At 53.4% G+C, this 13,474-nt stretch overlaps 1 protein-coding gene across 1 annotated transcript; it reads left to right on the top strand.

Moving 5' to 3' along the window:
- Positions 1-9,326: 9,326 nt before the first annotated feature.
- Positions 9,327-13,083, top strand: LOC119275584 (receptor-like protein kinase HSL1). Its single transcript, XM_037556453.1, has 2 exons — positions 9,327-12,197; positions 12,296-13,083. The coding sequence occupies exons 1-2, from the start codon at positions 9,590-9,592 to the stop codon at positions 12,682-12,684; spliced, it is 2,997 nt and encodes a 998-aa protein (XP_037412350.1). The 5' UTR covers positions 9,327-9,589; the 3' UTR covers positions 12,685-13,083.
- Positions 13,084-13,474: the final 391 nt, after the last annotated feature.

The raw sequence follows: 13,474 nt of genomic DNA, 5'->3' as shown, positions 1-13,474 counted from the left end.
AACGCCGCGCGCCAGCGCGCCTCACTCTCCGCCGCCGAGCGCCCTGCCGCCGAGCGCGCCTCCAGCGCCAGTGCCCCCTCGCCGCCCCGGTCGCCCCTCGGACCCCGTCGCCGCCCGCGACTCCCGGCGGCCTCGCCGGCGACCGCCGCCGCCGGCCAGCCGACCTCCGCGCCGCCGGCCCTACCGAGCTCCTCCGCCCTCCATTGCCGGCGCTGCTCCGCCGTCCCGTGCCCTCGCCGCCCCCGCGCCCCTCCAACTCCGGCCGCCGCCCTCGCCGGAATCTCGCCGGAGCTCCTCCGGCCCGGATCCGCCCGGGTGGATGAGATCCACCCATCCCCGCAACCAAACGCGCCTCCAACCCCCCTGGATCCCTCCGTCCCGGATCCTGCCGTCCCGTGGACTTTCGCGGGGTAGTTTTTTTTGACCAAGTCCCTGAGTTTTCAACATTCCGGTGCTCTGTTCATCATGCCATAACTTCATGTGTGCTGCTCCGTTTGATGCATATAATATGTCAAAATGTTCTACATGAGATGCTCTTTATTTCATTCCATTGTTCCATGCTTGTTTGAGTCCATCTTGATGCCCTAATCATCGTCGCAAGAGTGCTATATGATGTTAACTGTTGTCTATTAACAAAACTTGATGATTTGTCTTTTTCATTGCATTTTGTGTGTCCATCCTATGAGAACGAGCTCTACATGTGTTTTGTACTACATCATGCCATCTTTACAGAGGTGCAATCCATGTATTTTTGTGAGTCTTGTAGTGAGTGCATCGAGCTTGTTAAGTAGGGTACTTGATGTTGCTGTTTTGCTAGGCTGAATCTGCTATATCATGATGCTATGTAAACCTGCTGCTACAAGTCATTCTATGCATAATCTGGAGATGTTCACTAAGGATGTTTTGTAAAACATGTCTTGTTCTATCTATCCATGCCCCTGGTTGCATTTATAGCCTTCTGTAGTTTGTTGTAATCTTGCTCTCAAATTACTAAATAATGTTGCTGTCAGCCTGTTAACATTAAGTTTAGTTTTTGCCATGAGCTTTGCTAGTGATCCATGCACCCTATGAACTTTCTCTTGCCATGCTTAGCTGAATAAATGTGTCCTCTTACTGTTGATCACCTTTTCATGCTATGTATTGCTCCATGGTGAGTGGTACAAGCTCACCAAGATGCCTACTTATCGTTGTTCCTGCCATGTTTGAATCTGTCATATCATTTGCCATGTTTACATGGGTGCCATCATATCTTCTGATCCTTTTTGGCTCATGGTCAGTAAAGGACGTTTGTTCTATGCATTTAGTAGTATCATGTCATGCCTTAAGTTTCTATGATGAGTTCCTGTAGCGTGTTTTTTGATAGCTCTAAACATTGCAACCTGATGTTATTTCTGCTAGGCCTGTAAACTATTATTATTTGCAATCTTGCCATGTTGTTTTGAGCATGTTCTAGTGATTTCTAGAGATAGCTCAGTGTTCATGTTTTGTTAAGCTTCATTTGTACATCATGTCCATGGCTTTTGTTGTTATGTTGAGGTGCTGTAGCATATTGTTTTGATGCTTGCTAGGTGTCTAGTTGCTGTGTTGGACAGATTGTTATTATATCTTGTTTGGAGTGTATGCATTGCACCGTTGCTCCGTTTTGAGTGTGCTCTATATGAAACTTGCTTGTATTTGCATGTAGCTCAATATTATCATGTTGCATCCATGTTTTGAGAGTGTTTGCTTGATGTTTGTATGCATTTTGCATCAATGCCATGTTTAACTTGCTTTGCTCATATCTTCTAGGCCGTAGATCCAAATCTAATGAACTTTATATGTAACTTGACTAGAATCTCATGTAGATCATCTTGGTGCATCTTAACTTGCTGTTTAACAACTTGAACATAAGGTTTATTCAGATCTGGACCAATTTCGAAATTTGCATATGAGGACTTACCGGAATTGTTATATGTTGTTTCCGGCCTCATTTAAACTTGCCTTGATGTGTTGTTCTTGTTTGCATCATCTCTTGCCATGAGTAGCTTCATGTAGCTTTGTCATGCATCATGCTTGGTTGTGCATCATGTCATGTATATGTGTGGTGTGTTTACCATGTTGTGTGCTTCTCTCGATAGTTCCCGTTTCGTTGCGATCGTGAGGATTCATTCGTCTACAGTTGGTTCGTCTTCGTGGCTTTGTATTCTTCATGGACTTGTTCTTCTTCCAAGCGGAATTTCAGGCAAGATGACCGTCCCCTTGGATCTCACTACTATCATTGCTATGCTAGTTGCTTCGTTCTATCGCTTTGCTGCGCTACCTATCACTTGTTCTTCAAGCCTCCCAATTTGCCATGTCAGCCTCTAACCTTTTCACCCTTCCTAGCAAACCATTGCTTGGCTATATTACCGCTTTGCTCAGCCCCTCTTATAGCGTTGTTAGTTACAGGTGAAGTTGAAGATTGCTCCATGGAGGACATGATTATGTTGGGATATCACAATATCTCTTATTTAATTAATGCAGCTATATACTTGGTAAAGGGTGGAAGACTCGGCCTTATGCCTGGTGTTTTGTTCCACTCTTGCCACCCTAGTTTCCGTCATACCGGTGTTATGTTCCCGGATTTTGCGTTCCTTACGCGGTTGGGTGATTTATGGGACCCCCTTGACAGTTTGCTTTGAATAAAACTCCTCCAGCAAGGCCCAACCTTAGTTTTACCATTTGCCTCACCGCCACCTATACCCTTCCCTTGGGTTGGCCAACCGGAGGGTCATCTTTATTTTAGCCCCCCCGGGGCCAGTGCTTCTCTAAGTGCTGGTCCGAACCGGGCAGACTGCGGGGCACCTCGGGGCAACTCGAGGGCTGGTTTTACTCGTAGGCTGACCTATCCGGTGTTGCCCTAAGAACGAGATATGTGTAGCTCCTATCGGGATTGTCGGCACATCGGGCGGCTTTGCTGGTCTTGTTTTACCATTGTCGAAATGTCTTGTAACCGGGATTCCGAGTCTGATCGGGTCTTCCTGGGAGAAGGAATATCCTTCATTGACCGTGAGAGCTTGTGATGGGCTAAGTTGGGACAACCCTGTAGGGTATAAACTTTCGAAAGCCATGCCCGCGGTTATGTGGCAGATAGGAATTTGTTAATGTCCGGTTGTAGATAATTTGACACCAGATTCGAATTAAAACGCATCAACCGCGTGTGTAGCCGTGATGGTCTCTTCTCGGTGGAGTCCGAGAAGTGAACACGGTTTTGGGTTATGGTTGACGTAAGTAGGAGTTCAGGATCACCTCTTGATCATTGCTAGCTTCACGACCGTTCCATTTGCTCTCTTCTCGCTCTTATTTGCGTATGTTAGCCATCATATCTTGCTTAGTCGCTGCTGCAACCTCACCACTTTACCCCTTCCTTACCCATTAAGCTTTGCTAGTCTTGATACCCATGGTAATGGGATTGCTGAGTCCTCGTGGCTCACAGATTACTACAACAACAGTTGCAGGTACATGTTGCAATGATGATGACGCGAGAGCGATGTTTGCTTGTTTTGAAGTTCTTCTTCTGCTTCTTCTTTGATCAGGGGATAGGTTCCAGGTCGGCAGCCTAGGCTAGCAGGGTGGATATTGTTTGGGTTTCTGTTTGTGTACCATCCGTAGTCGGATGTTGATCTCTTGTATGATGTTGATGTATTCTTGGGGCGTTTGTGCCTTATGTATGTATCCCTAACTATTATGTAATGTTGATGTAATGATATCCACCTTGCAAAAGCGTCTTCAAGATGCGCTTCTATCCTTGCTGGGACCTTCGAGTTCCTTTAGGATAGGCTCGCATCTTGGGCGTGACAGTAGCACACTTCAGTGTCCCAAACTTGGCATTATATGCATCGGCTCCGAATCATGTCTTTGGTTAATAGTTGGGTTGCCCGGCTCCTGTGTTTGCTACCTTACGTTCCGTTTGTTCGGCTAGGGTAGTAAAGGGGGAACTACTGCGATTGTGCTTCTGGCTCGTCTGGTCAAGCACCTCCGTAGAGAAAGCCGAAAATTGACTGTCATGATGCAGCAAAAGCTGGTTAGCCACACATCGACTTACTAAATCTTTAATGATTTTTTCTATATTAAATGAAGGACTGTTTTTCCAGTCATGTATGTAACGCATCCGCATTTGGACAGCCGCATACGTACTAGGGGCTATTTTATAGCCCCATCGTCAAACTCCTATGGCAAAGTGAGAGTGGTAAAGCCATATAGTCCGATTGCATGGTTCACCGCACTGACACCTCCGTTACGGACCAAGACGTTGGGACAAGAGTGCTCATGTGCCATTCCGAACACCCCCATAGCATCTACGTGGGGGCCGAAGCCGACGACTGGAAAACTACCAGGAATACAAAAATGGCCGCACAGGAGGAAAGAACTTTCAAACAATGGCACAAATATATCACAAAGCCTTAACATATATAATAAACACGTCCGGGTCATTCGGATACATTCATTCGAATATAATGTCCTTTGAGCATTGACCCTCTATCAAGCGAGCACCCTCTAGGACGTCATCTAAATAGCGCTTCGGCATGCGGTGGTCCTTGCCTTCGGGAGGACCCTCAACTGCGATAACGGCGGCCTTCATCTTCGGCCAGTGCACCTTGACGTGGGCGAAGGCCATCCATGCACCTTCTATGCACACTGATCGCTTGATTGCATCAATTCGAGGCACAACATCGATGAGTCGCTGCACTAGGCCAAAATGGCTGTTCGGAACGGGTTCGTCCGACCACAGCCGGACTATGACCTCCTTCATGTCCGCTCCGGACATCTTATGCAGCTCGGCCCACTGCGCCATTTGGTCGTTCAACAGCATCGAGTGCTCCTGCATCGCGAACTGCGATCAGAACAGCTTCTTCGTCGCATGCCCCTCCTGGGCTCGGTAGAATTGTGCAGCGTCGGCGACGCTCTTCGGAAGATCCGCAAAGGCGTCTGGAGAACTCCATAGTCGATTAAGCAACATACCTCTGATCGCCAAACTTAGACTGTAAAAGAAAGGGCTTACCAGCCGCTATCTGTCCAGCCTGTCGGATCTCCTCGCGAGCCGCTCGGGATTCGGACCTCGCCTCTTGGGCCTCCTGAAGGGCCTTGGCGAGTTCGGCCGCCTTAGTCTTATTCTCCTGCTCAAGGAGCTTGCACTTTCGAGTGGCGTCCTTGAGCTCTTGCTCAACTTTGGATACCCGCTCCTCGAACTGGCACCAGGTGGCCTGTTCGGCCTTCAAATCATCAGTCATTTTCTCAGCGGCCGCATCGCTCACCCTTGCCTGCTCCGTCGTGCGGGCAAGGTCACTCCTGAGGGTCTCGACCTTAGCAGCACCATCTGCAATTATGCATGCAGCGTGTAAGCTTCAACTTAGCATTTGCAAACTAATTCAATTATATATGGAGTACTTGAAACATAACCCGCGCCTCGTCGAGCCGCTTATTGATACGGATATTGTCCTCATCGACTAGCTGCAGTTTCCGCTTCAGTTCAGAAACTTCGGCGGCCTGAGCGGTCGCCGCTAACAGTGAAGCCTGTTTTTTGGTCAAAAAGGTAAGTATGTTATTCCCCGCGGATATCTATAGATCCTCTGTTCGCCCTCCTTCATGGGACAAACAGAGTCTCAGGGGCTACTATCTATATACATGCAGATTTGTCATAAGGAAGAGGCTAAAAGACATTACATCGCATACCTCGAAGCCTGTTAGTAGGCTCGTGAAGGCTTCATTCAGCCTGCTCTTAGCGGAATGAACCTTCTCAACCACCGTACCCATCAAGGTACGGTGCTCCTCCAAGACGGGCAGACTTTGCAGAGCATCCATCAGCATGTTCGGCGCCTCTACATTAGTGGAGGTCACCGCCAGAATAGCCGTCTCCCCCTCCCATGGAGGGGGCTGCTGATTCGATTTCGGAACCATTTGTGTCTCCGGAATAGTATCCGGACGGGGGTCGAATAATCCAGGACCCCGTCGCCGGTCTCCATGAGGGTTGCGCCCCTCATGTTCTTAGTAGCCAATGCGTCATCCTCTGGCGCCGTCTTGGTCCCCTTCCGCACTTCTCCGGAGCCCAGAGAAATCCTTTGGGACGACACCTCGGTGTTGTCCGCCCTAGGAGGCGGGGAAGCTTGTGGAGGCGTCTCGCTCTCCATCTTCTTCGGCGAAAGATCCCCCGATGACGATGATTCTTGAGGGATGTCACGGGCCGGACTGAAACACGAAATTTGATATTATTCTTATAATTTATAAAAAGATTGGTTGTACCTAAGGCATCCTAAGGTACTTACAATTTGGCAAGGGGCTTGGCTCGAGGGCGATGCTTGGGGACAGCCTCGGTGCCCGAATCCGAATCATCTGAGAGGGATATCTTTCCCTTCTTGGATGCCCCCTCCTCCGGATCTACGGAGGCCGCCCTCTTTTTACCTTTGAGAGGAGGGTTCTCTTCTTCCTCCTCCTCCTCGTCCTCGTCTTCGTCTCCCTCGTGAGAAGAAGGAGCCTCGGTTCCTCCAGACATAGTGCCCGAAGTATCTTCGTGATGGGGCCACCTTCGGCCTCCTTGCTCTTCTTCTTCTTGTCCTTCTTCGCCGACGCCTGGTAGGGCATCGGGACCAGCATCCTCATCAACAGAGGCTCAGCTGGGTTTTCGGGGAGCAGGGCTGGACACTTAATCCGCTCCGCCTTCTTTATCCAGTCCTATTCAGGAGATGGAATTTTCAACACCCCTCCCTAAGATTGACGAGCTAAGTAATGTTCGGAAATATGATACTTACTAGGGATACCGGATTGTTGCAGTCGAGGCCGGTGTCGTCAGACGTCCTTGGCCACGTCTTCTGCTTCTTGAAGAGTAGCTTCCATATCCCTTTGTGCCTTGTGCCAAAGAATCGTTGCAGGGTCCGTGGCCCCTCCGGATTAAACTCCCACATTTTGAGAGGTCGTCATTGCCAGGGAAGAACTTGGCTGATGAGCATCACTTGGACCACATCAGCAAGGGTGATGTCCTTTTTTATCATGCTCTTGATTCGCTTTTGTAGTGTCGACACTTCGTCAGGGGATCCCCAATCTAGACCCTTGTTGGTCCAGGATGCGAGCCGCAGAGGAGGCCCGGATCTGAAAGCAGGACCGGCCGCCCGCTTGGAGCTGCGGGGTTTGGTGACGTAGAACCACTCCTGTTGCCATACCTTGACAGTATCCATGAATGTCCCCTTGGGCCAGGTGACGCTGGGAAGCTTGCTCACAATGGCGCCGCCGTACTCTGCGTGTTGGCTCTCAACCACCTTTGGCTTCACATCGAAGACGTTGAGCCATAGGCCAAAGTGTGGGGAACGCAGAGAAATGCCACACACACGATGATAAACGCCAAGATATGGAGGAAGGAATTCGGGTCCAGATCGTGGAAATCCAGCCCGTAGTAAAACATGAGGCCTCGGACGAAGGGATGAAGGGTAAACCCAAGTCCTCGGAGGAAGTGGGGGATGAACACCACCCTCTCGCGGGGCTCCGGGGTAGGGATAACCTGCCTCGGGGTAGGAAGTGTGTGTGTAATCTCCGCCGCCAAGTACCTCGCGTCACGCAGATCCTTGATGTTCTTCTCCGTTACGGAGGAGGCCATCCACTTGCCCTGGAAACCGGATCCGGCTATTGCTGGAGAAGTTGGAGCGAAGGGGAAGTTTAGAACTTGGGCGCTGGAGCTCGGGGATGGAAGGGCAGAGGAAGAAGAAGGCGTGAGGTGAACAGATGGGTCATTGTCCTTTTATAGAGGTAGTGAATATCAAGCGCCCCCTCATAAGCCTTAAACCTCGTCTATTCCCAAGGAGACGTGCGAATGGCTTGGTTGGATTTACCCAAACCCGTATTGATGAGGATCCTGTGATAAGGGGACACGATCTCTGCTTTGACAAGACGTGTCGATGGCCATGCCTCGAAACGCGAAGCGGGGGGCTGTAAATGGTTCAGAATAATAACAAGGCCAGAACATAACGTCTCGCCGAAAAATTTGCCCGTGGACGTGACTTATTTTAAGTATTGTTGTCTTTTACAGCTTAGGGTTGTACGTGTTAAGCACGGACGGATATATCTCTTATGTGTGGAAGACTGCTTTCGAGTATTCGGAGGAGGAACCCGCCTTGCAATGCCGAAGACAATCTATGCGTCGGATACGTCGTCATTGAAGCCCGGTTCAGGGGCTACTGAGGGTGTCCTGGACTAAGGGGTCCTCGGGCGTCCGGGCTATGTGATATGGGCCGGACTAATGGGCCGTGAAGATACGAAATCAAAGACCTTCCCCCGTGTCCGAATGGGAGTCTGCTTTGCGTTCGGATCATGCATCTTCCTTTCTCTGTAAACCGACTCTGTACAACCCTAGATCCCTCCGGTGTCTATATAAACCGGAGGGTATAGTCCGTAAGGCCAGAACAATCATACAGTCTAGACATTTAGGGTTTAGCCATTACAATCTCGAGGTAGATCAACTCTTGTAACCCCTATACTCATCAAAGTCAATCAAGCAAGAAGTAGGGTATTACCTCCATTAAGAGGGCCCGAACCTGGGTAAACATCGTGTCCCCTGCCTACCGTTACCTTCGATCCTTAGACGCACAGTTTGGGACCCCTACACGAGATCTGCCGGTTTTGACACCGACAACGGGCGTGGCCTCTCCTGCTACGAGCGCGGCGAGAGCGCTACGGGCGTGGCGAGAGCACTACGGCCGCGGGCTCCCCCTGAACGGGCGCGGCGAGAGCGGTACGGACGCGGGGAGACGAGCGAGCGGTGAGAGTGGCACGAAATTCAAAACTGCCCACCGCCCACTACTTGTCTACGGTGACTAACTGGTATACCTACACGGTCGATGACAGGACAAGCCCACCGAGTGGGTGTGAGCCGCGCGCCTCGGCACGACCGGGCCAGGTGTGCGGGATAAGCGGGCCAAGGGAGAAACCGACCAGATAACACCTGGCGGGCGCGGGCGTGCGATGGCACGCGATCGGACGGTTCGAGGCCGGCCGCGCACTAGTATGTATTTACGATATTTATAACAGATTTGATCTTTTTGAAAAAAAGAAAAGGAAATGGTAAACAGCCTAAATTTTTGACCGACAGGACCGGCCTAAATCTCCTATTCGGCAGCATCCGGCCCCACTTCTCAGAGGCCCAAACCGAAACAAAACACAGCCGCATCTCGGCGCCACAGTAGGAACGCGCCGAGCCGGACCCCAACAAAACAGGTCAAATGGCAGTCTCCCCAATGTCTTTTTTACCGGGCCTCCATCCGCTTCTCCTCGCCGAGGATTCCCCTCCCCAAGAAAACGTTTTAAAAATGGACAGCTTCCATCCACTCCCCCCACTCTACTCGATACCGGGTCTCCGCCTAGTAAACTGTGCGTGCTCAGCTCGCTTCTGCTCTGCTCTGCTCAGCTCAGCTACCCCCCCTCCCTTGTCCTCTCCCCTATCCATCCCCATCTCAATAAGAGCACCCACCAGCTCGCTCCCCACACACTCGCCGTCGCCAATGCCGACGCCCATGTCGCCGTCCTTCATCTGACCCCGACTCGCCTCGAGCGCGCCCAGCCAACGAACCGTACCGTCCCATCGCCCACCATGGCCGCCTTCCTCCCCCTCCTGCTGCTCGCCGTCGCGGCCAATGCCGCCTTGCTGGTGTCCCCGTCGCTCGGGCTCAACCAGGACGGCCTCTACCTGCTCGACGCCAAGCGCGCGCTTACCGCCTCCGCGCTCGCGGACTGGAACCCCCGCGACGCCACGCCCTGCGGCTGGACGGGCGTCTCCTGCGTCGACGGCGCCGTCACGGAGGTCTCGCTCCCCAACGCCAACCTCAACGGCTCCTTCCCCGCCGCGCTCTGCCGCCTCCCGCGCCTCCAGTCCCTCAACCTCAGGGAGAACTACATCGGCCCCGACATCGCCGCCAAGGCCATCGCCGGGTGCAAGGCGCTGGTGCGCCTCGACCTGTATATGAACACGCTCGTCGGGCCGCTCCCCGACGCGCTGGCCGACCTCCCAGAGCTCGTCTACCTCAGCCTCGAGGCCAACAACTTCTCCGGGCCCATCCCGGAGTCCTTCGGCACCTTCAAGAAGCTCCAGTCGCTCTCGCTCGTCAACAACCTGCTCGGCGGCAAGGTGCCGGCGTTCCTCGGCCGCGTCGCCACGCTCCGGGAGCTCAACATGTCCTACAACACGTTCGCTCCGGGCCCAGTGCCCGCCGAGCTCGGCGACCTCACCGCGCTGCGCGTGCTCTGGCTCGCCGGCTGCAACCTCGTCGGCTCCATCCCGGCGTCTCTCGGCCGGCTCGCCAACCTCACCGACCTCGACCTGTCGCTGAACGCGCTCACCGGCCCGATACCACCGGAGCTTGCCGGTCTGACAAGCGCCGTTCAGATCGAGCTGTACAACAACTCGCTCTCCGGCCCAATCCCGAAGGGATTCGGCAAGCTCGCGGAGCTCAGGAGCATAGACATCTCCATGAACCGCCTCGGCGGCGCTATCCCGCATGACCTGTTCGAGGCGCCAAAGCTGGAGAGCCTGCACCTGTACCTGAACTCGCTCACGGGGCCCGTGCCGGAGTCCGCGGCGAAGGCGTCCTCGCTCGTTGAGCTGCGCCTGTTCTCGAACCGGCTGAACGGCACGCTGCCGGCAGATCTCGGTAAGAACACGCCGCTGGTGTGCCTGAACTTGTCCGACAACTCCATCTCCGGCGAGATCCCAAGGGGCATATGCGACCGCGGCGAGCTGGAGGAGCTGTTGATGCTCAATAATGTGCTCACCGGTCACATCCCCGAGGGGCTTGGGCGGTGCCATAGGCTGCGACGGGTGAGGCTATCCAAGAATAGGCTCGACGGCAACGTGCCCGGCGCGGTCTGGGGCCTGCCGCACATGGCGCTTCTCGAGCTCAACGACAACCAGCTCGCCGGGGAGATCTCCCCGGTCATCGCCGGCGCGGCCAACCTGTCCAAGCTGGTTATCTCCAACAACCGGCTAACCGGGAGCATCCCCTCAGAAATTGGATCCGTCGCCAAGCTGTACGAGCTATCGGCAGACGGCAACATGCTCTCTGGACCTCTTCCCTCCTCCCTTGGCAGCCTAGCGGAGCTCGGCCGGCTCGTGCTCCACAACAACTCGCTATCTGGTCAGTTGCTCCGGGGAATCCGTTCTTGGAAGCAGCTTAGCGAGCTCAACCTCGCCGACAATGGCTTCACCGGAGCCATACCACCGGAGCTGGGTGACCTTCCGATGCTCAACTACCTTGACCTCTCCGGCAACCGCCTCACCGGCCAAGTACCAGCTCAACTGGAGAACCTGAAGCTGGACCAGTTCAACGTGTCCAACAACCAGCTCAGTGGCCAGCTTCCACCCCAGTATGCAACGGAAGCATACCGCAGCAGCTTCTTGGGCAACCCGGGGCTGTGCGGAGACATTGCCGGTTTGTGCTCTGCCTCGCAAGGAAGTTCAGGGAACCACTCTGCCATTATCTGGATGATGCGGTCCATATTCATATTCGCGGCTGTCGTCTTGGTTGCCGGCGTGGCATGGTTCTACTGGAGGTACCGGAGCTTCAACAAAGCGAAACTGAGAGCCGAGCGCTCGAAATGGACACTGACATCCTTCCACAAGGTTTCATTCAGCGAGCATGACATCCTGGACTGCCTTGATGAGGACAATGTCATCGGTAGCGGTGCATCCGGGAAGGTTTACAAGGCGGTGCTCGGCAACGGCGAGGTGGTCGCCGTCAAGAAGCTGTGGGGCGGCGCGTTGAAGAAGGACGTCGAGAACGCCGGCGAGGGATCGGCGGCAGACAACAGCTTCGAGGCCGAGGTGAGGACGCTTGGCAAGATCCGGCACAAGAACATCGTCAAGCTCCTGTGCTGCTGCACGCACAATGACTCGAAGATGCTGGTGTACGAGTACATGCCCAACGGCAGCCTCGGGGACGTGCTGCACAGCAGCAAGGCCGGTCTGCTGGATTGGCCGACGCGGTACAAGATTGCGCTGGACGCAGCCGAGGGGCTGTCCTACCTGCACCAGGACTGCGTGCCGGCGATCGTCCACAGGGATGTCAAGTCCAACAACATCCTCTTGGATGCAGAGTTCAGCGCTTGCGTCGCGGATTTCGGTGTGGCCAAGGTGGTGGAGATGGCCGGCCGGGCGCCCAAGTCCATGTCGGTGATCGCTGGCTCCTGCGGTTACATTGCTCCTGGTAAGACTTCCTGAACGTTTCACAAGCTCAGTTATTAGTCCTTTGATGATGATACACGTGCATGCAAGTCTGATCGAAAGTTGTTCGTATTTGTGCAGAGTACGCGTACACGCTCCGTGTCAACGAGAAGAGCGACATATACAGCTTCGGCGTGGTGCTCCTAGAGCTGGTGACCGGGAAGCCGCCGGTCGACCCCGAGTTCGGCGAGAAGGACCTGGTGAAGTGGGTGTGCGGCACCATTGATCAGAAGGGAGTAGAGCACGTCCTGGACAGCAGGCTTGACATGGCCTTCAAGGAGGAGATCAGCAGGGTCCTGAACATCGGCCTCATCTGCGCGAGCTCGCTGCCGATCAACCGCCCGGCGATGCGGAGGGTGGTGAAGATGCTGCAGGAGGTGCGAGCCGACGCGAGGCCGAGGCTGGACAAGGACGGCAAGCTGTCGCCGTACTACTACGACGACACCTCCGATCAAGGGAGCAGTGTCTAGGCAAGGTAAACCACGGAGCATAACACGTTGGCCCCCTTCCGTGACTCCCCGAGCTCTCGGTAAGAAATAGCCTAAGTAGAATTACAGAGCTGATTTTGACCGCTGAACCGCTTGTTGCCGACGCCTCCAGCGCCACTGTGACCTGGAGTTGATGTGTGCTCCGGTCGGTCGGCAATGGAGGGCAAGTGGGAGTTAGGGCATACTAGCTAGCTAGCGGCGGTGTTCTTGGTTGTTCTAGCTGTCTGTGGGCCGTGCCATTGATTCCGGTAGGGCAGATGGTCTGTATGGCCTTGAAGAAAAGTTTGCCAACGGAAGGAAGGAATCCAAATGTAGGTGTGTAATTAGTACTGGTAGCATGTTGCTTTCGCTTTCTGTCGATGAAATGAAATGTTTGCTCCATGCTCCTGGCCCATATGTGTATGTATGGGTGGCGGTTGTTGCACATCGACTGTATCTCCGGGCATTTAACTTGGTTTTCCGGGGTCCAGCTATTTATTTAGTCATCAAACTCGGAACAGAGATGGGTTCGAACGGAATCGAATACGGAGTACAATAATTATTTTGTTGGCTCTGTATTCTGGGCCATCCATCGCAAATGATTGCATCGAACATACGTACTACTCCTGAAATTTAGTTGCCTGCATCTTGGGGTGGAGGAGTAAATGAAGACTATTCAGCAGAACCTGTTCATTGAATTATTGAGCTATCCACACTGGCGTCTGCCTCGGAATTTCTCTGTATTTTCTGTGCCACATACACACAGAACAGTTCTCGTCGGCAAGCGGTTCAA

Source organism: Triticum dicoccoides, chromosome 3B, assembly GCF_002162155.2.
Source record: "Triticum dicoccoides isolate Atlit2015 ecotype Zavitan chromosome 3B, WEW_v2.0, whole genome shotgun sequence".
Classification (NCBI taxonomy): Eukaryota; Viridiplantae; Streptophyta; class Magnoliopsida; order Poales; family Poaceae; genus Triticum; species Triticum dicoccoides.
Note: the sequence above shows the minus strand (reverse complement) of the source record. Positions and strands in the feature narration are given on the sequence as shown.